Source organism: Grampus griseus, assembly GCF_964374135.1.
Source record: "Grampus griseus genome assembly, chromosome: 4".
In the NCBI taxonomy this organism is placed as follows: domain Eukaryota; kingdom Metazoa; phylum Chordata; class Mammalia; order Artiodactyla; family Delphinidae; genus Grampus; species Grampus griseus.
The window spans coordinates 100,437,897-100,463,450 of record NC_138997.1 but is presented as its reverse complement, the minus strand read 5'-3'; the positions used below and the strand labels follow the sequence as shown (position 1 = coordinate 100,463,450).

The 25,554-nt window shown below is 42.2% G+C and overlaps 1 protein-coding gene across 7 annotated transcripts in view; it reads right to left on the bottom strand.

Annotated features, from left to right (window-relative positions):
* The window catches only part of LDB2 (LIM domain binding 2), a 378,219-nt gene that overhangs the window by 220,835 nt on the left and 131,830 nt on the right, over positions 1 to 25,554 (bottom strand). For all 7 annotated transcript variants that reach the window (XM_082653020.1, XM_082653022.1, XM_082653021.1 and 4 more), the window contains exon 2: positions 18,208 to 18,310. In XM_082653020.1, the coding sequence (XP_082509146.1) occupies positions 18,208 to 18,310 (103 nt within the window). The remainder of the gene's footprint in view (positions 1 to 18,207; positions 18,311 to 25,554) is intronic.

Below are 25,554 nucleotides of genomic sequence, written 5' to 3'. Positions count from 1 at the left end.
GATCCTCCCGGACCGGGGCACGAACCCACGTCCCCTGCATCGGCAGGCGGACTCTCAACCACTGCGCCACCAGGGAAGCCCAAAAGTTAATTTTTAAAAAGAGAGAGAGAAAGAGAAAGAGATAGAAATGGAGAGAGAAAGAGAGATTGAAAGAGACAGACTTCCAGTCTTTCCAGATGAAACTTCTACATGGGGTCTCTTTAATTAAATCAGTCTAAGGGACCGCCAAAATAACCTTCCTCCAGGATATTGAATCTTGACCCCTCTATCAGTTTCTGAAACTCCTCTGATGAAGCACAGCACTATTGACAACAGCCAGGATATGGAAGCTGCCTAAGTGTCCATCAGTGGATGAATGGGTAAAGAAAATGTAATATATATATGCATTGGAATATTCTTCAGCCACAAAAAAGGAAATCTTACCATTTGCTACACCATGGATGAACATAGAGGGCATTATGCTAAGTAAAATAAGCCAGAGAGAGAAAGACAAATACTGTATGACTCCACTCATATGGAGAATCTAAAAGACAAAACAAATGAACAAACAAAACAAAAAGAAACAGACACATAGTTACAGAGAACAAACAGGTGGTCGCCAGAGGAGGGGGAATGGGTGGTTGGGTGAAATAGGTGAAGGGGATTAAAAGGTACAAACCTCCAGTTACAAAATACATAAAGAATATGGCTAATAATATTGCTGTAACTTTGTATGGTGACAGATGGTTACCATACTTAGTGTGGCGATCAATTTGTAACATATAAATGTCAAATCACTATGTTGTACACCTGAAACTAATATAACATTGTATGCCAACTATTCTTCAACAAAAATAAGTAAATAAATAAATACATAAGCAAATTATTTTTTAATGAAGTAGATTGCATTTTATATCTGAGTTCAAATTTTCCTACTTTTAATCATTTAAAACGCACTGGAAAAGGATGTGTTCATTACTTGGATTAAACGAGGGAGGCTCCTTGAACATGAAATAAAGGAGTCATGCGATTACATGGTTCAATACGTATGATCAGTGGAAATAAAAAATTTAAAATGTTAAGGTTGGAATTGGAAACAGGAAAGAGCTACCAGAGATTTCATGGTGCGGTCTCAATAAATATTTCTTGGTTTTGTTTTATGAGCACTAAACCAGGACATCTCCCATTTGAAAGAAATCAGCTTTGTTTTTGAGCCTCTAAAAAGCAGTTTTCCTCATTTCTTCTCCTGGCAGACTCCCAGCTATTTAAATTCTTCTTTTGTCTTGTTGCTTTTGGTTATATTCCTGCTTACACTGCCCTAAACAGGTCACTCGTGAGCCCTGGAGGCTTGGAGGTGTCTCAAACGATGCGTACTCTGCTATTAGTCACTTAGTTACATCGCACATCTTTTGTTCTTTGCCCATGGATCAATCCCACCAGGCCGCCAATAGTGTGAGCTGTTCTTTTGATTGTTCTTCCATATCCTTTGGCCTTCCGGCTGCTCAAATCAGCATGGCAGGCACTAACTCCTGAACTTTCTGCATCAGTTTGATTTTTGCTTCATGCTAATGTGGTACTTGCCTAATATAACTCAGGGACTTCTAGGGCATGCCCCCTCCTTAGGCTTGTCTCTACCACTGGAGAATTATGTTGTGGAGGACTTTTACTGATGTATACAAATCGGCATTTTTCTTCTATACAAAGTGATACAATTACTCAGTCCGTTTGTCCTACAGGCATATTTTCATTCATAGTTCAACAGGATTTTCTGTCCTAATGACAACTTGGAATATCTCCTTAATGTAATCTATGTATCATATTTATACTTAAAAAAATCTTATCCTCCCTATTCTGAATTTAACATTCTGTAATGAGTCAAAAATGCAGAGCACATCTCAGAAATACACGGTCAGGAAAGACTCTCCCAATCAGAAATGCTACTTGTGGGGCTTCCCTCCCTGGTGGCGCAGTGGTTGAGAGTCCGCCCGCCGATGCGGGGGACACAGGTTCGTGCCCCGGTCTGGGAGGATCCCACGTGCCGCGGAGCGGCTGGGCCCGTGAGCCATGGCCACTGAGCCTGCATGTCCGGAGCCTGTGCTCCGCGAGAGGAGAGGCCACAGCAGTGAGGGGCCCGTGTACCGCAAAAAAAAAAAAAAAAAAGAAATGCTACCTGTGGACCTAAATTCAGCCCTTTTAAAAATGTATCAACTTTCTCAAGTAATCAGGATCAAAAACATAATTTGATAATTGATAGTAGTTATAATCAAGTTTTTCAAATTCTATTTTAGTTCTGATTCACATACCCAGATTTACAGGACTTTTGTCACCTCCAGGGATGGTGAGTTCTGCCTCTCATTCTGAGGCAGAACGTTTCACTTTGGAAAACTGATTTTTTGGAAAGATATTTCTTGTAAAGCATGGTGGTCTATCAACGTGTTATGTTCATCACTTCCAACTAGTTCTGGTTTATTCATTCAACAAATACTATTCAGTACCAACTGTGGTGTCAGGTGAGGTATTAGGTATAAGTGATGAAAAGATGAAGAGGCTGTCATCACTGTCTGAGGACATCAGCAGTGAGGTTCCAGCCAAGCATTGTGTAAGCAGACAACCATGAACTATGAGAGCCACGGCACGATGGATGTGTCTGTCACATGTCACAGGCACAGAGAGAAGCGAGCAATCGATCCTCTGGAGGGAACTAGGGAGAGAGGTGGGCTCTGAAGAATGAGCTCTGGTACCCCCGGTAGAAAAAGACAAGAAAAGCATTCAAGCTGATTCAATTCTATCTCAAATCTAAAAACCTCTTTACCATGTTTGCCCAAGAGATACATGAGAACTCTGTGTTCACTTTAATTTGTCTCTTCTCCAAGGTACATTTATTTCTGAGATTTTTTTCACCCTTTATAACTTCCTCAGAGAGGTTTATCTTGACACCCTCCCACCCGCTACCTCCACTGCCACCTCCGCAGAGATTGGTTTAAGCTCCTGATTCGCTCTCATGGCATCCCACGTATTTTGCTCATAGCACTTATCACAACTGAAATTAATTCATAACGAGTGTGTCTTTATTAGCTCTCTATCCCTTGACAATCTAAAGCCTAAATTATCTAAGAATTGTCTGGAGTTTAGATTCTAAACCTCATGAGGGCAGGAGCTAAGGCTGTCTTATTTACTGCATCTCCTGAGCAAAAGCAGAGTGAAGGGCACAGAGGAACATGGTACATATTTGTTCAACAAACACATGAATGAGTAAGAGCACTGTTTCTTACACAACATGGTCTTGGGCTCTTTAAGCTCCAGCCAGCTCCAGCTGGTTTCACATATAGCTTACAGCACTGAACCTGTAGAAACAACTTTTCTAAGGTCCTGAAGGGTCACCAGAGGGAGGATTCAGAGCCCTACAAACAAAGGACATGTGGCCAGGCCAGAATCTTCCCTTCTTGATGAGTCAGTACATTAAGAAGCAAAGGACACTCATGGAATCAGACAGTACTCATCACATTCCCTATAAGTTTCACGTCTGTTAAAAACCACGGAGCAGTTCCTTAGAACCAAGTTCCAGCCAAACCAAACAATGAACCTTTTTCCCCAAATACCTTCTTTGCCTCCCTTAGGATGTGCTTCTTTTTTTTTTTTTTTTTTTTTTTTTGCGGTACGCGGACCTCTCACTGTTGTGGCCTCTCCCGTTGCGGAGCACAGGCTCCGGACGCACAGGCTCAGCGGCCATGGCTCACGGGCCCAGCCGCTCCGCGGCACGTGGGATCTTCCCAGACCGGGACACAAACCCATGTCCCCTGCATCAGCAGGTGGACTCTCAACCACTGCGCCACCAGGGAAGCCCTAGGATGTGCTTCTTCTACTCTCTTCCTTCCTCACTGTCCCTGCTCACCTCAACCTCCTCCTACCCAAACCCTACCCATTGTCCCTGACATGCCTCTCAAGACGCCTAGCAGTAAATAATCTGTCTTCTTGGGCTTCACAGGGCACTTTACCCTTATTTGATATTTGCCAGGAAGTCTTATATCATAACTATGTACTTGTCTCATTTCCCTGGTAGGCAGAATTCTAGGATGACCCCCTCCAAGATTCTCACCCCCTGGTATACACACTATGCCTTTTTATCTCCTTCCCTTGTGTGTGAGTAGGACTTGTGACACTGATGGTATATAACTCCATGATTATGTTACATGAGCTGGCAGAGGGATTGTGCAGATGTAAATAAAGTCCTTAAACAGATTAAGTTCATTGAGAGACATGATCCTGGGTGGGCCTGACCTAATCAGATGAGTCCTTAATGTCGGAGATTCAAAAGGAGAGATTCTCCCACTGGCCTTGAAAGACCAAGCTTCCATGTGTGCAGGGGACCATGTGCTGGGCAACAGTGGGAGGCCTCTAGGACCTGTAAACAGTCTCTAGATAACAGCAAGCAAGAAAGCAGGAACTTCAGTCCTACAACTGCAAGGAACTGAATTCTGCCAACAGCCCTAGGTCTTAGAAGGGGTCACAGTCCTAACTGACACAGTGATTTCAGCCCTGTGAGACCCTGGGCAGAGGATCCAGTTAGCTAGTGCCTGGACTCCTGACCCACAGAAAATGTGAACTAGCAAATATATGCTTTTTTAAGCTGCTAAGTTTGTGGTCATCTGATATGCTGCAACAGAAAACTAAAACACCTGGTCAACAGATGATGTCCAATTTTTTGCACAGCACTGAATTCAAAGAATTTAGTGACATTCCCTATTGCACTTGACTCTGATTTTGAAGATGATCCAAAGATCAAAATTAAATCATATATGGTCCCTATAAACCATGTTACTTCTAGACTCTGTTCAATAAAAAAAAGGAGTATAGAACTGTTAGCTAGTCACTAAGTGGAGTCTTATGTTTTATAAAGAATCAAGAGACATGAATTCAATCCTGGCTCTATCACAATCTAGCCAATTGCCTTGAACAAGTCAAAGCCAACTCAACTTCTTGGTATGTTATCTATCGATAACTATTAAAATAACTACTACTTGTTGATAAACTCTCATGTATCATGGACTGTATGTGTATTATTTATAAATACCATCCTACCGTGGCCAGAGAGACTTTATGCTCATTTTATAGCTGAAAACGGTGAAGCTCAGAGAGATTGGGTATAACAATCAAGGTCATGCGGTTACCACAGGACAAGGTCATAATTTGAAGGTTGTCTGTCTCACAGGCCTGGGCTATTAAAGTGAGGGGTTACTGAAAGGTCCTCTCTCTTTTTTTTTTTTTTTTTTTTTTTGCAGCACGCGGGCCTCTCACTGTTGTGGCCTCTCCCGTTGCGGAGCACAGGCTCCGGACGCACAGGCTCAGCGACCATGGCTCACGGGCCCAGCCGCTCCGCGGCATATGGTTTCTTCCCGGACCGGGGCACGAACCCGTGTCCCCTGCATCGGTAGGCGGACTCTTAACCACTGCGCCACCAGGGAAGCCCTGAAAGGTCCTCTCTGATTGGATCATCCTAGAGATATAGATGGAGTGTGATTTCCACAGCACGAGCCCAGGAAAAGACTCCTTCCCCACACCTAGAAGTGAGTCACATCTGAGTTGCTGGCAGTACAAACGTGTCCAGGTTTAGACAATGACAGAGACCCAGAGCCCAGGCAGGGAGACTGCACAGATTTAAGGACTTGTTTACTTAGAACAGCAGAAAGGAAGTCAAGCGTGAACTTTCTGAGCTTCAAAGATAGTCTCAGGGCCCCCTTGGGAATAAGCATAAATCTTCAAATTTATCCAAAGTTTAGCAAATTCACAATGACAAATGTAACAGTTCCTCTAAATTGAAGTTCATCTCTTGGCAGTTTTGGAGGCTTGGAGAAAATGCCAGCAACAAGGACTTGGAAGGAAATAAATCTTTAGATTCCCTGAAAACATAGATAATTATTGCGGAAGACATATGGAGGATCCCATACTGCGTTGAAAAAGAAAATTTATAAATGTCAGCTTTGAGGCAGCAATGTTGGAAGGATTGAAGTGATCTGCACATAACTTGAAGAGAAAAATATGCTGGGGATATATATTCGCCATTAAGAACTAATTCTCCTTAACTTGTGCTATTTCAGGGAGGATTGGATGAGGAGAGAAGGGAGAAAGGCTCCGGGATTTAGAGCAAGAGGTTAGATTTTTTTTTCGTATCCAAACAGGTAAAATTTAAAGATTCTCTACTGTTTAAAAAAGATGCTGGTAAATGGGATGATAAAGGGGCCACAATATGGGTATTGAAGGCGGAAGAGTTGAGTCCTGAGTCTCTGAGATCTGAGCCTCACTTTGTTCATCTCTACAGTACAAATGGTCAATATAATACCTGCTCTGGGCTCATAGCAAGGATGGAATGAGATACCGCCACCCAATCCTGCTCAGCAAATATTAACCATGGGCCCCCTCTTCGTCCCTTACAGTGGCAAGCACTGAGGCCCCAGAGAAGAATAAGGCCCCTCCTCTCCCTCCACGAGCTTACAGATGGTCCTGATTTGTGAAAGGATTTTATAAACTGCAAAGCATTATCAGATTGTTTGTCATTTAAACTCATTAACCAATCCAGGAGGTTACTGTTGGACACATTCGAAAAACACCAAGACAAGAATCCACTAAGAATCTGACTCTTTTGCAAATTAGAAGATCATAGAAAGAATTACTTATTTTGGCCTAAAAACTGGAATCTGTAACTGTGTCTTTTTTTAGACAAAACCACAGCTAATAGTGGAGGATCTTGATTTTTTTTTTTTCCTTTCCAAAGGGAAAGAAGTAATAAATAAAACTGGAATTCAAAACCAGCGAAAGTAGGAAGAGAAACAGTCTCATAGGCCTTCCTCGTTTCCCTAGGGATGGGTCTTCTTCCCTGTGCTTCCTGGAGGCTCTGAGTGGAGATCATGCCCATTAAACAGTGCCCAGTTGGCAACAAGGCCCAGAGCTGAGAATGGGGAGAATACAATGGAAGCACCAACTGTCAAGAGATGCATGGCACCTCAGGAAAGATATTACGATCGTCTAATGAGAAATATGCAACTTCTTAGAACTTCCGAAACTAATGTCAGTGAGGCAATGCTGAAGAGGTGTCTGGGCTTAATAAACCTTCTAATATTTTCACAGCTGGGCCTGCTTGCACGGGGCTCGTAGACCATTTTCTTAACTAAGGCATGGTGCTGATCTGACATTAGTTTAACAAGGTAATTATCAGGTGAAGAAGAGCAGCCGCACTGCTGTGAACCTGAATGATAAGCTCGTAATTACTGATTTTGGGTCCATCTTTAAAAACAATAATAGAGGACTAAGTACTAAAGCATTTTATAGGAAATACATTCAGGTACAGTGTCTACAAGTGTGGAGAACTATAAAGGATATAATTAGTGGTTTATTTACATAATCAGTCAAACACCGTTTATCATTTCTCTTATGGTCCCATTGAAGAGAAGCAAAGAAGCATGGGAACATTAAGTTATTTTATGCAGGCAACCTTAAAAAAGTTGATTATAATTAACTTTTTTTAAATCTTGAAAGTTGAACTGTCCTAAATGCCTCAGTTGAAAACTGAATAGTGTCGCTGACTTTATCAAATGCTAGCACTCCTCCACATATATGACACGACAAACATTTCCAGGGGAAATTTTACCTGGACAAATACACCTCTCAGGTAACTAACTTCAGTTTTTGGAATATATTCAAAGCTTGCGTTAATTCTGAAACAACACACAAATTGTCTTTTACTGAGAACATCTTAAGTGGTTGCTTTTTATCTGGAATATGAGAGTAACATGGAGATACCATGTATGCCTGTGAGGAAATACCTTCCCAAGCATTACTGACTAGGCTTACCTCATAATTAGATTCTGGAAGAACTCTTACCTCTTCATTGTTCTCAGTGTAACTAACCCATTCTGGCATAGCAAAATGATGTATTTTTTAAAGTAAAAAAAACGACAAACAAATTGCAAACCATATAATTTAAAGGCAGGACTAAGTAAGACACATGTATTTTTAGAAAAGTCTGTAAAAATAATGTAATGCTCTGTTTGCTCTAGGTAGTATGGAGAAATTGTCTCGTAAAAAGGGAATGGCTTTATTACCATGCTCCTAGGTGACCTTACTTCTTCCTTCAACAGATCTTCAGAGTGATTATTAGTGTCAATTGTTGTCAATTTCAAGTCCTCCTGACTTATTGAAAAGCCAAAGATAATGTTGCATCAGGGAAGTTCTCATCAAAGAATATATTAAAGGTAGCACTAATTGGGATAGGACCAACCTCATAAAAGTAAATAAGCACATTATAATGGTTGGGTGAAGCTGATTCTCTTGGAATGAATAATAAAAGCAAAGTATATGAAGGTACCAAGTTCTGCAAGCTCCTGAGTTCAAATACTCCAATTCAACCACCTTGATTAAACAGTAAATAATGAAACACACCCTAACGGGTGATTTTGTCACCGAGCCTCTATATTCTTAATGAAACCCACATGAACATTGATTAATATAGTTGTAGAAGAAGGCTAATTTAACTTGGCTTCAACAAATGCTTTATTTTACCCCATATGCTTAAATAAGGTGCATTCACAACCTGAAAACATAAAGCAAAAGTGAAGATTAAACTAAACATAGGCGTGCGGGGAGGATGCTTCAATCAGCTCATGCCGCAAAACAAGAATTTCACAAACCAATACTGTACAAAGGAAATACTGCATACATCTCAACTTGACGCTGATTTTTCAAAATGTTTTATGTTAAAAATGATATCAATCTTACATTTGGATATAGAATCTCAAAATGTGGTGGTGAGCATTATTAACAACAGGTTTATAAACAGAGGCAGAGAGCATCAATAAGAAAAAATCTGGCTAAGATCTGCTACTAGTCAAGTCCTAGAAACAATAGCTCACTAGACCTTTAGCTCCTCCAAGACAAGAGATTTTGCTCATTCATCTTCTTATCACCAGGGCACAGAAAGATGACATATGGAAAGTCCTTGAGAAAGGTTAAATAAATACATAGATATTTCAACTGAAATTATGTCCAATAAGATCCGTTCAATAAGAAGATTTATGTATGGTTGCTGAAGACTGCTTATTCTATGAGATTTAATGACACAATTGTACTTACCAGAAAAATTGGCAGGCTATGTAGTGAAATACTCTACTAACCCATGGCCCAAAGCATTAAAGAAAAAACAAAACAAAACCATCAGTCCTAGTATTGTAGGTTGGGTAGATGTGATTTTGATTTGGTATTTAAATGTAAGTCTCAGTCTTGGTTCTGTTTGTGGACAAATTTCCAAATTGCTCTGTGACATTTCTGTTACTCTATAACACAAAATGTGTTGCTACAACTGGAGATTGTGATGGTGGAAAATTACTGAAACATGGGAAAAACCGTATGTTCAGTAATGTGCCTGTGGGCTAAATCATCAGTTCCTCTGGGTCATATTTATACTATATACCAATGCTGCATCATTTATTCACTCCACAGATATTTACTGAACATCTTATATCTGCAAAGTACTGTGGTAGGGTGTTTTCTGTCATGGCTTTAAGGAACAAAAGGGTTTTAGGTTAGAAAGAAGTCTTCACCAGTCTAGTCTTTTTCTCCTGGAAGCAGATTTGATCACCTTCTTTATATCCCACAGTACTTTCTTTGCCCTACTCTTTCACTGTGGATGCTGTTGCATTAGAGTTAATTGTCTATCTCCCTTGTTAAACTGTAAGCTCCTTTAAGGGAGATGATATTACACACTCATGTGTGCTCAGCACCTGCCCAAGTGTGGCATAGTCAACTGTGGAGGGCCTGCAATATGAACTTTGGATTTAAATTCAGGCAGGCTTTAGCCTACACCTCTCCCCCGCCCCAATAAGGTATTTTATCCTTTAGGTGGGACTCATGAGTCCAGTTGCTGAATGTAAGCAGAGGCAAGACTCATGTGCAGAACAGGACCAGGTAAATCTCTTAAGAGTTTTTTCCATATAATGTATCATGTTCACACTCCATTGTAGCTGCTCTGGAGTTATCAAGATTTCATATTTGAGTGTGAACTGGGGTCCTTCAAGTAGGGCTGCCAGCTTTAAGAAAGAAAGACACAAGATGTCCAGTTAACTTAGAATTTTAGATAAACAAATAATTTTGTAGTATATGTCCCAAGTATTGCATTTGTATACTTACATTTTATCTAGCAACCCTACCTTCAAGATGATGAGTAAATTGGATGTAAAGAGGGTCAGGTAAGATGTTTCTCGGTAATTTTTTTGTTGAGCAGAACATTTATCTTCTCCAGCCCCCAGACAATAAATGCCAGTAGCATTACCTATCACTGTGATAATGAAAAGTTGGCCACATTCATCCCGTTACCCACTATGAGGTAGTGCCTTCTTGATTTGAGAACCATAGGGAAGCTAATGAGAGTAGGAATATACCCCATGAAACCAAGAGTCAGGAAATGTACATGCCAGGACCCCACAGACATCATAGTCACACAGAGTCTCAAAAATGGACATGATGTCTATTTCCTGGCTAGCACCTCATTCAGACCCCCCAACCAAGCTCTTGAGAATAGGTCTGACTTTCTCAAGCCTGCATATTTGATAATGAATTTTATCCCCATGAGAAAAGATCCAACAATCCTCCCAGATTTCTTAACAGCTTGACATATAAAGGGAAAATAAAGTCACCAAATCCTAAAGATCAATTATAAATATGATGATAATTATACCTTCAACTTGTATAGCACTTTACATTTATTCAACGCACTTTTCTGTCCATTATCTCATGTGATTATTCGTGTGGTATTTATTAGCAGATGAGTGAATGGGATGTCTGCTCAATCTATTGTCATGGCCAATTTGCAACACTTGATATCATCAATTTGAAACCACAAATGGGAAGAGATTCAGGCTCCTTTTTCCCTTCAGAAGTCTGTTAGTTCATCCATCAGCTGTAGGCTTTCTCTCAAGTCTTTTTTATAACTAATCCCAGATTTTGCATGAATATTACAAGAATATTTTCTTTTTGAGTTACTTAGTTGATTATGTTAATTTAAGGAAAGAGTTTGTATTAAAATGAAATTAAAAGTAAATGAAAAAATTGGTGATGAACTTCCTTCCTCTCAAGACTATCTATCCCTCTCAATGTCTGGCAAAAAGCAAGAATTCAGTGCATTCTAAATCATGAATCAATGAATGACTGAAGGAAAAAATGAACTTCAAATGAATGTCTGCTTTAGTCCTAACTTAATTTACTCCAGATCTTGCCAGCCTAATGAAGAATTCTGTTGAGAAGGGTCACTCACTAAAATCACAATTTCAAAGACCAGAGCTTTCTAGAAATCATTTAGTGCAGCTCATGCAAAGGAAAGCATTTTCCAGAGTCATCTGAGACAAAGACATCTATGTCATTATGTAACAAAAATGCCACACTCATCCAGTAACTAACCATCAAGGACAACTCTGAGGAGGTGCATTCTTTTCTCTGGGATTAATTTTGAATGCAACCACAGTTCATTTCCTTTCATCTGGTCCTCAGTCAACAAGACATAGAGCCCAATGGTGCCTAGCACAGTGCCTGGCACTTGAGAAGTATTCAGTAGCTCCTAGCTCTCTGAGCAAAATAGGGGATGGAAACGTCACCCTCTGTTAGACAGGTGTCACAACTGTAATAGTTTGGGACTTGTTTAAGTCATCATCTTCCATAATGTCAAGTTTTCTTCCAGTTGGTCATTAAATTGTTAAGATTTCCCCACCGAAGGAAGACAAGTCTGATCTGGCTTTGCCCAAAGCCAGAGATTTTCCTTCTATGCGCTAAATGATGGAACAAGTAATGGAAACTATCCTCTATTTTAATTCCAAGTGACTGGCATATCATAGGTTTAACTCATTCTCTTACTCATTCATTCATCCATTCATTTATTCAAGCAATAAATATTTATTGTGTGTTTTTCCCAGACAGCACTAAGCTAAGGTACGTGTTACTTAATCTTATTTAATCTTCACAAGTGTCTTATGATGTTGGCATTATTATCACCTAGACATTATGTATAAAGAAACTGAGGTTAAGAAAATCTAGGCAGGATGCCCAGCATCAAGTCATAGGCCTAACTTCGCACAGCTCTGGTGAAGCAGAGGCTCAAAGGGATCCAGAGTCCGTGATTCTGATCTCTACCTCCATAAATGAATAAAAGAAAAGGAATGCAAACTTTTCAGAGGAACAAAGTTACTTTATAGAGGAAGAACCCCTGGACTAACTGGCACATGTCTCTTGAGGAAACTAAGGGTTTTTAAACACTGGCCGCACAAACCCGTCCATTTCCAGATCTCAGGTGGACTCTTTCGAGGTGTTATCCATAGAAAAGACAGGCGCAGATTCTGGCCTTGTAAATCCTCCTCCCTGTGTGCTGCAGCGCACGCTCTTCACATGTAGCTTTTAAAAATACCCACGTTCACGCCACAATAGTTATTAAGTGTGGTGTCAAAATGCTGATTCAAGGAATGATTTTTCCAGAAATGTATTTCTAATCATGTAATATGATATTAGAGAGAAAGAGAAAGTGGGGAGAAAATGCTTTCAGAATTCCTATATAGCAAGCACAATAAAAACACAGCTGGACAAGGTGAACCAATAAAAAGACAGGAGAAAAAAAAAAAGGAACCAGAGATAGTCAAGTTACTTGGGCTTTGTAGAATTTCTCTTCCTTAGGGGGACACATCCAAATACACCACACATAAAAACACATATTACAAGACAAAATTGAAGAACTCTGTCAATATTGCAGTGCTATCAGGGCTTTCAGAAAAAAGGGAAATAGGAGAGAAAATGTAAAAGATAAGCATCTTGTGAAGAACCGGCTCCACAGAGGGGCCTACGTGCAGTCCTTCAAATATCTAATGGGACGCGATGACTAAGGAAAACAGAAGAAAACATCTTGGAGAGCAATGACATATCCCAAAACAACTTTCTGCTTTTGGACAGTGAAATGAACCCCCAGCAGTCACAGAGGAAACAAGAATAGTCTTTGGCTCATGTGACTATAAAGGTGTGTAGTTCTGCCAGAAACCCTTACCCCAGAAAGAATGTGAAACTCAAGACGAAATAACAGTTGTCAGACGGGAAATTACCGGGACCCATCACCCTCAAATTACAAACAATATTTAAAGGATTAGTGATGATTGTATCTGAGTTGTCCTGGATCTCAATCTAGAGGCTGAGGTATGCTCATTGGAATTCAATTGAATAACAACAGCTATTTATGGAGCATTTTCCAGGCACTGGAAACTCTGCTAAGAAATTTACGTGTCATCTCATCAAACCCTCACTTTGCAGATGAGGCCATGGATGCTTAGAATGCGACTTAGGCCAAATCACTCAGGCAGTAAAAGACAAAACTGGGTTGAAACCAAGGTTTCAGACCAGGAATTTCTGCCTGAACCACACACCTTTCCCTTAAAAACAGCCAATAGGAAGTGCTCCCAAATAAGATGGCATTTTAGTATTTATGTCAACTCCCCCCCACCCCAATTTCCAAAGCAAGACCAACCTGGACATAGTTTAGTGTTTGGAGTCTTTAACCCCCAAAGCACAGAAGCCACACATTCTCAACTGCCTTTCCCTTCCTTTCGCACATCACTTACCAGTGATGACAGTGGGTTTCTGCAGTTGAAAGCCTGGGACAGGGTGATTTCTTCAATGTTGCAGTTCAGCAGGAATTGCCCATCAGAAGGGTCTGTAGGCTCTCCACTGCCCAGCAAGCTCTACGTACTTGATAAGCACTTGCCAATGGCAAGCTTCTCCAATGCACAGAAGCTGTAGTGATGCCAATGTCACGCATTGTTATCAATAACAATAGTCAACGCTGACTACCACATTCTTCAAATGCTCTGCGGTTCTTTGATTATATTATCTCATTTAATTTTCACTGCAAGCCAGTGATGGTACTCTCATGGCCATTTTACAGATAAGGAAATGGAGGCTCTGTTTACCAATACAAGCACAGGTTAAGACCCAGGAATGTTCACACTGAACTCTTGTGAGCTTTCTACTATATTGATTAGCCTCCCAGCCTCTCCAACGCCATGGGACACAGGAGAACTTTCTCTTTTTCTTTTGGCTGCGTTGGGTTTTCATTGCTGTGCAAGATCTTTCTCTAGTGGAGGACAGCAGGGGCTACTCTTCATTGCGGTGTGCGGGCTTCTCACTGTGGTGGCTTCTCTTGTTGAGGAGCACAGGCTCTAGGTGCGCGGCTTTAGTAGTTGCAGCATGTGGGCTCAATAGCTGCGGCACGCAGACCCTAGAGTGCGTGGGCTTCAGTAGTTGTGGCACATGGGCTCAACAGATGTGGCTCGCGGGCTCTAGAGCACGGACTCAGTAGTTGTGGCACACAGGCCTAGTTGCTCCGCAGCATGTGGGAATCTTCCTGGACCAGGGATCGAACCCGTGTCGCCTGCATTGGCAAGCAGATTCTTAACCACAGTGCCACCAGGGAAGTCCCAGAAGGACTCTCTCCATGCATCTTTCCCAGCAAAGAAATATTTCCTGAATGAATTGGGAACCATGTATTTCCGATAGATGAAGAGCATGGCCAGTGTGGCCCTGGACATGGTCTAGGTTTCCTGAGGCGGTTACTAGTACCTTTACCCAAAAGGTTCTGTGCTGGTCATCAGAGCGCAGAGACTGTGGGGCACAATTCCACTACACGCCCAGAAAAGGAGCAGAGGAAAATCAATCCTCGCTGGAAGCTAATGGTGAGCAAGCAACCTAAGAACGGTTGCTTCTGTATAAGATGCGGAAGGAAAACCATACACCACGCTGGACTCAGAATTGCAAAATAAGTGTGCAGAGGGCTGAGACCCCATTCCTCTTCTTGCCTTGCCCTCTCTATCAAATAAGACAGTAATTATTTGTGACTTATGTTCCTTGGAATGTGTGAATTGACGAATCCATTTCTTTCCTCTTAGCTGTGGGAGGTGTAGGGATAGGATGGCGGGGGGCGGGGGTGCCCCATCTCTGACTCTGGAGTCAGTCAACCTGAGGTCTAATAACTCACCAGCTGGGGCTCTGTGGACCAAGGAAGGGTCCATTTCCAGAAAGACACTTTTCAGCTGTACTGGTCTTTAACCACAGACCAGCTGATCAAGAGGGAATCTCTTACCCCTGGCCCTCTTCCCCACTTGAGATTCCACCTAACCCAAGTAGAAACCACTTCCCTGGACTGTTGGCTTCTCCAGCTGCTGGGGGAACACTTCATCATCCCCACAAGGCAGGGGCAGGCACATGGCCTTAGGGACACACATCCCAGTTGCTACATGGTCAAGCAACCTTGTCTGTCTGGCCCCTCTCCACAGAAACCTCACCCCGGTCTTCTAGGAAGACATCAGTAGTCTCCATCGGCAATCCCAATCATATCCCACCTGAGGAGGGGGCCCACTCCCATCAGCAGAGTAAGGACTGGGGTGGGTGGAGCAATAAGATCGATACAGAAGAGCTTTCTGAAAGGAAGAGTAATATATCTCCCCAACATAATTATTTCCTGAATTATTATATGTTGAGTCCCCCTTACCCCTGCAACTTAAAACAGATCCAACCATATCCTAGAGCTTATTTGAAAACACCAGCAGAGCACTTTGGACTGAGTTCTTCCCATTTAAGTAAGTCCAAGGATGTCGGTATAGGGATTGTTTTGCCAGCGTTCTGTTTGGGATATAAACTTTTCCCCAAATGTCCATTCATTCATTCAATCATTCATTCAATGAATATTTATTGGGTACCTATGTTGTGCAGGTTTCTGTATTAATCTGAGAATTCAGCAATAAATAAAACAAAGCCCCTGTGCACAGGGAGATAACACTCTAATAGGGGGTGATAGACAACAAATAAACAAGTAAACACATATTACATGATTTACGGTAGCTTAGAGATCAGATCTCTTAGAGCCAGAGGAACCCTCTGAAAAAGTAGACATGGGGAGGGAGAAGGAAAAGATTTTTCTAGTAAGGATTAAGTAAACCTCATCTAGAATATTTCTTGGTACCTAGAATGAAAGCAATACGGGGAAATGTTTTACATACACAAATGTAATAGCCAAGTCCTATTTTCTTCCTCAGAAATGCAAAGCTCTCAGCTCCCTGCAAGGTCTCCAGGAAGTGCTGCAGCCCCAGCCCAGGGCCAGCATGTGTTTTCCCTGCCCACCCGGCACAGTGTGCCTGGACCGTGAATGGGTTAAGGTGGCCGCGAGATGCTTGGAGCGCTGCATAAACAGCAAGCGCGTCAGGCGTTCTAAGCATCCTTCATCTTCCCTATCTCCCGGTCCTAGGCTGTCAATCAACTGTCACTTGCCTGCACATCAGCAGCGTGTGCACATCACCAGGCTGTCAGCAAAGCAGCTGATGAGACTGGGCTCCAGACTGTCGATCATCTTTGTTTCTCTTCGCCGCTCGGGAAATATTTTGGTTCAGAGAAACAAAGAAACCTGGGCAACAATGGCTCGTAGTCAGGCATTTACTCCTGTACATGAATATAAGATCTTAACAAGCACTGATCATGCCTCACCCCCAAATGATGTTGGGGTCAGGGGTGGACAGAAGGAAGATTGAGAATCTGTTTTATTAGTAATTCTAGTTCCCTGAGCAGACCCTGACGGATTCTCACACACACACACACACACACACACACACACACACACACACAGCACAGGAACATAAAACAATGATAACTTGAAGTTATCTGAGCTTATGCCTCAGAAAAAAATAAGAAGACTCAGAGGATGGATGACTGCTTGGTTCGAAATTATTCACCATTGATCCGGCAGGCTTTTGGGGAGAGAGTAATTGTTCGATTGCCACGTTCATTTATCCCCTAGGGAATTCTGAAACGGCAGCTTCTGTACCCGACGCTCCTGCTCTGTAGTGTGTGAGGCTGCTTGGGAGCTCCCACACACAGAAAGCGAGTGAACTTACCAGGACCCCCGATGCAGTGGGCTTGCCAGTGCTTGCAACAGGTGTCATTATGTTGAATGGAAAGACATTCTGGAGAAGCCCCTTGTCTGGCACACTAGCTGCCCCTCTCACCCAAAATATTTATTAAAAATGTCCCAGCCTCTGAAAGCCCACAATATACAAATCTAAAGAGATGCTTCCGGCAATGAGTTTCAATTGAGCAAGCTGTCCTGCTTTCCACGGTTCGCCACTTTTGCAAAATCACCATCTATTTATTAGCATAATTAATCAACTCATCATACAATAGATCCAAATACTAAGTTATCTAAAGTCCTGTAAAATTAAGAAAAAAATAAAGCACTGGTTGTACTCTAGTGGCTTTGAAATACATTTAGCAACAATCAGATCTTTTCATTGTATATATCAAGAGTGCTATTACCCATCATTTACTCAATGCTCTGGACCGACTCATTTGTACATACTGCGGTTGGTCCCATCATCAGCTCCGTGTTTGACACATTTGGGATGTTTTACCCTCTGACAGACAGATCCCTTCACATGTGCAACGCTGATTTCTGAAAACGCATCTCTCTCTAACTGGACATTAATTGTCTTTGTGCTGACGTATTTATGCCTCTCAGTCTTACAGCACAACTAGCAAATCTGATCTCTGACAAGTTGGCTGAACCTAATCAGGACAGATCAGCTGTTACCCAAGGTGCCACAGGCTGTAATTTGAGGATCTTTACAGAGTTATCACTCGCCAGAAAGACAAGGAACTATAAATTCTGTCAACACAAATCCCAAAGTGTGTGTTCAAAGCAGCTGTGGCCTCCCCCGCCCCCAAGAAAACACAGCGCTTGTCAAATAAATACCTGAGATAATTGATAAGAGGGAATTAGAAGGATATAGCTGATACAGTGATTGTGAGGATATATTTTTAAAGGGAACTTCAGAAGCAGAGCGTTGGGTGTGAAGTGTTGTCAAGCATAAAGAAGGGTCGCAGGGAAGAGACGGACGGCAAGTCTCCACAATGCAGCTACCGCTTATCATTGGGGGGCTTGGTTCCCATTTGCCTCGCTCTCTAAACTGGCAAATGCCCAAACATCCTAAGCCTCGAAGGAAATCTCCTGCTGCCGAGTCGGGCTGCCACCCGGTGACAGTGCCTTGATCAGAGGCAGGAGGCCGGGATTATTGTCAGCCTGTCAGCACTGTATTATTCTCTGAAGACCCCTGTGGTTTTCTTACGGGCGCAAAAAGAGGGAATATTAGAGAAAATAAACTTCTTTCTTACTGTATCGCTTTGGTCCATCTTCCAAACAAAAGGAAAGGGTTAATGTGGCATCATCTTCAAAAAACTCGGTGGCAAACGCATCCCACCAGAGGTTGTCGCTATCCTGCAAAAAGACAGATCATGTATTTAACAGGCAAGAGTGGAAAAATATCTCAAAGGGGAAAAGAAAAGGGAAAAAGGCAGAAAAATCCAGTCAACGGTGGCTTGGGACTTAGCATATGTATGTGGGTGTTCTGGAAGGGGTGTGGGCAGGCGTGTGGTCACTCTTCAAATTAATTGCCTCGAATGAGGACTGAATTCCAATTCAATAAACGAGTTAATGCAAAGCAAATGAAAATTAATTCTCGAGGACATATTTGGGGAGATTTAATAAACGTATTCTGGAGCACAATGTGACGTTTTTTAAGAAAAAGGTTTGCTTTTAATGTAAAATGCATTCAGCTTTTTCCCTCTCTCTTTCTCTTTGCTCATTTAGCAGTCCGATTTTACAAACAGAAAGCACAATATTACAACCAGGTTAAGGAGAAGAGTACATTTTTTAACAATAATTTATTCAAAAAGAAAAGTTGTGTGTGGCTTGTAGTCTTCCTCTACGCAAGCATCCCTATAAAAGATACAGGTATTGCGACACGGATTTATGTAGAAAGATGAGTTTGTGCACGAGCAACCATCACATGCATGTGGATTGTTCTTGAGGATTGGTTTAAGATTATAGGCAATCACTTGCTCGTTATTAAATCAGTTATTAAAAACAGAATAGTTCAGCAGAATGCAAACCATCCACATGAACTCTGTTTGTTTGTCTTGGGTTGAATGTTTCCCTTGCTCATCCAGAAAATAATTTGAAATTGGCCCAGTTGAAGGCCATTAAAATCATTGCTAAGCTTCAAGGGCAGGGGAAAGGCCTCCTCTAACAGGGAATTAGGAGGGTTATGCAAAGTGTTACATTTAAAAGGGGGAATCATACCTGGGCCTCATTCTCTGTATAGTGCTCAATTTACCCTCAAATTCTTAAGCACAATCTTTTTACAGAGAATTGTTGGTTAGTGCCAGCTTTCAGGGCAAGATGTTTCCCAGCTGCCTGTCAGATGGCGGAAGGACATAGAGGGGCCCGCTGCTCCTCTCTTAAAGGCCCCCACCCTGGGGCCCCGGCCAAGGTCTCACCAGCCTCTCTTCTTCCCATTAAGTTGTTCTGCTTACGACAACATTAAGTTGTTGTCACTGGCAGGCCTTGGGAACAAGCCTTCAGTCCCAACGGGAATAAATAAGGGGCCACTGAAGAACGATGCTGTTCCTCTTTTCAGAAAAGAAGAAGCTTAGACAAATGATTGTCCTCGTCTCTTTTTCTCTGGCCTCCTCCCGATCGCCATACCAAAAGCCAACACTTTTCTTAGTAGAATACAGTAAATATAAAACCATCCAGGGGTATATCATGACTCCACATACAAACTACCCCCCTCCCATCTCCCTTCAGAAACAAATGTTTATTGAGCACTTATTACGTGCAGGCCCTCGGAATACACAGCAGGATAAGAGATTGGTCTCTACCCTCAAAGGGCTCAAACCCACTGGCAGGGCGCAGACGACTGAGCATCAAACAGACAGCCTCGCTCCACACCTGAGACCACGGCACAGGGCCTGAATGCTGTGGAAACTGTCAGAGCTTCTAGAAAAATTAGTGGGCTTGGAAGTGAAGAAGCAGCTGGGGCAAGAAACCCTATTTGGGAGCCTGGATACACAGGGCTTTTTCATTTCAAATTGCTATACGGATGGAAAAAGAATAATGGTTAACATTTATTGAGCGCTTACCACATGCCAAACACTGTTCTAAATACTTTATATACGTTTTCTCACTCGCTCGTCATTACCACCCTGATTCTTGGTTTTGTTTTGTTCTTTTCCCTTGTCAGTACGATATCAGTTTCTTGTGAGTAGGGGCTGTGTTTTGCCTGCTTCTCCATCTCCCAGGTCCCAGACGGTGACGAGGCCATGGTATTACTCAATGAAAGCTGTTCAGTGACTGGCTGGAACTGCTCACGTTATCATCCCAGTTTTACAACTGCAGAAACGGATTAGGTGGTGAAGGTAACTTGCCCAAGTCCACTCGGCCGATAAACAGCAGAGCTGGTGTTCACATGTAGCTTTTTAAAATACTCACGTTCACGCCATAATAGTTATTAAGTGTGGTGTCAAAATGCCGGTTCAAGGAATGATTGCCCCAGAACTATATTTTAATCATGTAATACGATATTAGAGAGAAAGTGAAAGTGGGGGGAACGCTTTCAGAATTCCTATATAGGGACTGGGACTCTCGGACATCTGAGATCTGCCTCGGTCTCTGCCGACTCATTTCTCTGGCGTCCTTGGGAAGGCAAGGGCTAGGGTTCAGAAAGAAGGAAGGGAGATGGAAAAGGGCATATTTTGTCTCAGGCTGGTTTCTCTTCCAGCTCCTCGCTGTACTTACTGTCCCACATGCCAGGACTCATGCCCAGAAAGAGGCCAGCACCATGCGGTAGGGCAGGTGGTATTACAACACTGGTGGAATTCGTCCTGCGGGCAATCCTCAGAGGAGGCTCATCCCGACACTACCTCTTCCCAGCTATGTGAACTTGGACAACTTATTTTACCTCCCTGACCCTGTTTCCTTACTTGGAAATTAAGGATAACGATAATGATAATAATAACAACAACAGTAATAACTATCTTCACAGTAGATGCAACAAGTTACAATAATAACTATTTTGCGAGGTAGATGTGAAAATTCAATAAGTTAATGGCTGTAACGTGCCCAGAAGAGTGCCTGGAACACAGTAAAGGTCAATACAATGCCCCTTTCCTACCTTTATCTACCATCTTTGACACCATTCCTAAGGGATGAAGCATTCCATGCTCTAAAGAACTCTACATGAAAAATGTTTATAGGGCTTCCCTGGTGGTGCAGTGGTTGAGGGTCCGCCTGCCGATGCAGGGGACACGGGTTCGTGCCCCAGTCCGAGAAGATCCCACATACTGCGGAGCGGCTGGGCCCGTGAGCCATGGCCTCTGAGCCTGCGCGTCGGAGCCTGTGCTCCGCAACGGGAGAGGCCACAGCAGTGAGAGGCCCGCGTACCGCAAAAAAAAAAAAAAAAAAAAAAAAAAAAAAAAAAAAGTTTATATATCAAGCATGTCTCCAAATCACTTCAACTATTTGTAACCCATTTACTTGGCAACAATACCTGTCTACAACACAGTGAAAACTCTGAATGGAAATTGATCAACTCCTTTTGGCCTGCTAATTGTTCACAGGCCCCGTGACTAGATCAGTTCCTCTACCTCCATTTTCCTGTCATCTAATTCCTGGTTTTTAGCACGTCTGCTAGAAAATGGACTAGTGGCAGGTAAAAGCCCAGGGAGAACACAGGCTGATCTGAAGTCACTAGGAGAAAAGAAAGGATTAAGGCTGTAGGGAGGTGGGAGAATTGTCTATGAGCAGCCATACAGGTTCCACGGGGCCCAGACAAGTGAGTGTTGGCAGAAATCAAGGGGGGAGGGGGAGTGATGACCCAAGAAGGGGGGATGACATTTGATTCAAACTAACTATAATGGAACATGAGATGAGTCAATGTCTCAGGAAATGTCAGGACAGTTTTGGTAGGAGAAGGTCATATCAGGTGACTATACACACACAAAAAATCAATTGGCTTTGGTCACAAATCTTGCAAGAACATTCCAAAACGAAAAATGTGATATGTGCTTTCACAGGACAAGACACATAATAGGTACCTAATAGAATATATACACATTTTGGCTGATAGAATGAATGAGTGGATGAAAGACTGGAATTCCTTTTTGTTCCATCAAAAGCCCAACTCAAGAAAATCACTTACACAGTTTTTGTGAGCTCTAGATGCTTGACCCTACTTTGTCTATTGGCCAATATTTTTAAACTGACACACAAAAAATTTGGATATTATTTTTAAGTTATAGTTGTCAACTGCCCCCCAACACACATATATAAGGCTTTTGAGTTAGTCCTTAGTGATGAGAGGAAAAATGCTGATGGAGAAAGGGAATTAAAAAGTAGTATTTTTAAGAAAATATTACTAAATGTCAAGTACAGGCCAGTCTTAACTTGGCTTTTTTCTGAAGGAAGGAGATCATGGAAAGAATACATGTCTGGGGGGCCCTGGGTTAACAGTAGTACCCATAACTCAATATTTTCTAAGTTTTTTCCATGAATTGAACCATCTTATATTCACAACTGTCCTAATTGCCCCCAGGGGCAGAGCAGGCATCCTTAGAAGAATTTATACCCTTAACCTCTATGTTACATTGGCTTCAACATATGAATTCTGCCTCTTATTCACTGATGACCTAAGTCAAGCCTCCTAACTTGTTTGCATCTATTTGCTCATTTGCAAAGTGGGAACAATCAGTTCAGTGGACTGTGAGGGCTAAGGAGAAACTGCCCAGCACATAATAGTTGCTCAATAAATGGCAGCTATTATTATTTTTTCTTATGGTCTCCTTTGACCTTCAGATATTTATAAACAGAGAATCTGAATTTCAAAAAAGTTAAACTCCTTAGTAAAGATCAGACAGCTAGAAAGTGGCAAAGCTAAAGTTCACATCCAAGTCTGCGTAATTCCAGTCTATTTTTTTAAATAGCAAAATTGAGAGGAAGGTACAGAGAATTCCCACACCCTCCCTGCCCGCACACATGCATAGCCTCCCCTGTTACCAACAGCCCTCACCACGCAGGAGATTTGTTTGTTACAATTGATGAACTGACCAGGCCAGGTTTTCTCCAAATAATTCTGCTTAAAAAGTGATTTTCCACCTTAGGTTGAAGACAAAAAGATTCACAAGAGTAGAAGAAGAGGCCAGCATTAATTAGCAAGAGGAAATTTTGCTTGAACAGATCTCCTCCTCCAGTTCTTTCAGATTCTGCCCACTTTCCCCCACCTTCATGTTGTTTTTCTGAAAATAAACCTCCTCTTTGAACAGCCCTTCCTTCCATTTGGCTGGCTGGTATAGTTCCTGGGATCAGTGAGGCAATTTTATGGAAGACATTTGCCTAATGACTAGACCAGGAGTCCAGGCAGCCGCTGCAATGCAGCTACAAAGACCTATGCTAAACCAAATACGAAATCTCTGGCAGAAGATCTTACAGTGTGACTGGTGGAATCTCAGTTCTCAGCCACAGAGCTGAGCTAACAGCCTCATGAGTTGTGGACAATGATAAAAAATTAGTGCCACCATTATTCAACGTCTAGATGTCGGTCATCTAGATGGTCTGAGCCTCGCAGACAAAGGCAACATGTGCAAGAGACCAAGGAAATATAACAGAAAATGACTGGTCACGATTCTGCGGTTCTATCTATCCACAGGCTAACACTTCTGTCTCCTGATCGCATACTTGGCACCTCCGTCATTGGAGGAAGAACCAAGGAGTTCCCTTGGGAGCAGGTCACATGGCCAAGTCCAATAAGCTGACCAGTAGGAGGCTGTGTGAGGAAAGTTTCCAAGGCTGTTTCACAGCAAGGATTCCAAAGAGGAGCTCACTAAGTCTGGTTTCCCCTAAGGTGTGAAGGGAAGGTAGGATTTTGCTGCCCACTCTCCATGCAGGCAATCCCCTCCAGTCAAACCAATGTGGAGAATAACTAGGAAGGGCCTTGAGACTGACCAGCAGGTCCAGATCAACCTCTCAAGACTTGGAGGTAAAGGTTATGACAAATGCCTTTAAAAACAAACCAATAGCCTGAGGTTTTTGGTAGGTGGGGTGGCCGTGCACACCAGTTACTGCCACATAGCATAGATACAACATTTGGTGGATACATCGGAAAAGACATTCTATCCAGGGAAAAGCCACTCTTACCACTCTGGGGACCAGCATGGTCAGGAGTTGGCCTGTGTGGAGCCAAAGGACCCAGCAACTTACCTTGTCGAACCAAGGGTCCGTCTTTAACCATTTCCTGCCTCCTTGTCTTTGCATATGTTGTTCTTTTGGCCTGGCATGTCCAGCAAATACCAAGTCCCAGTCCTTTGATTCCTTTTTTCCCTGTCTCCTGTGCTAGGAAAGCTTGATACCTCTACCCCTGTTCGAGTGTGGATCATATTATAATTGAATCACTGCCTTGCAATATAAATTTATCTAAATTTGCGGCTGCTGTAGAGGACCATGAGATGCTAAAGAATAAGGACCAGGCATTAGGCATCTCTCCATCCTCAACAGATCTCCCACCTATAAATTACCCAGTAGGGAGTAGAACAGATGGTGAGGCCGTAACCACACAGTGAGTAAGATTCTTCCTCGGGGCTTCCCTGGTGGCGCAATGGTTGAGAGTCCGCCTGCCGATGCAGGGGACACGGGTTCAAGCCCTGGTCTGGGAAGGTCCCACATGTCGCGGAGCAACTAGGCCCGTGAGCCACAACTACTGAGCCTGTTCGTCCGGAGCCTGTGCTCCGCAACAAGAGAGGCCGCGATAGTGAGAGGCCCGCGCACCGCGATGAAGAGTGGCCCCCCCCTTGCCGCAACTAGAGAAAGCCCGCACACAGAAACGAAGACCCCACACAGCCAAAATAAATACATACATAAATAAATAAGTAAATAAATAAACTCCTACCCAACACCTCGGTATTGAAAGGTTGGTTTTAAAAAAAAAAAAACAAGAAAAAAGATTCTTCCTCGAAGATTGCAGGAATCTTAAGTCTAAACTCAGTGGCTAGGGGACCAGGGCAATATACAAGCAGAGGCTTCTCTCTGTCATGTCACTGTTGCCTCACTTTTCATCAGTGGACGTACCAACCATTCATGTGACAAGTTCATATTGATGCAGAAATTACTTCCCACCTACACTGCCATTCCACTGAACCACCTTTGGGCATTTTTCTTGTTCTTTTCAGTGAAACATTGGTTAAGTGAATACACTTCATTGATTGTAACTTAAATAAGTGATGTTTATAAATAAGTAAATAAATAAATAAGTGATGTTTTACTGTAGTAATTTTTAAAAATAGAGAATAGAGGATAATATGGTGAAAGCCTATGGCCCATTATCCAGAATTAACAATTATTAAAATAATATCTTTCTTTCCTTTTTAAAAGGAATTAAAAATTATAAATAAAAATAAGCTATGGGTCTCCATAGCTTGCTGTATTTTTCTCTCCCTTCCCCCAGGCTCCCATAAACAACCATTTCGTGAAAATCATACGGCCCTTCCTAGCCCATCTTTTATATTTATATACATACATAACTCTATTCATATATAGCCCTGTTCTATGTTTTTAATATTTTATTTAAATGATATCATACATTATGTTTCCTTCTTTAAACTTTTTTTTTCTCATTCAACATTGTGTTTTGG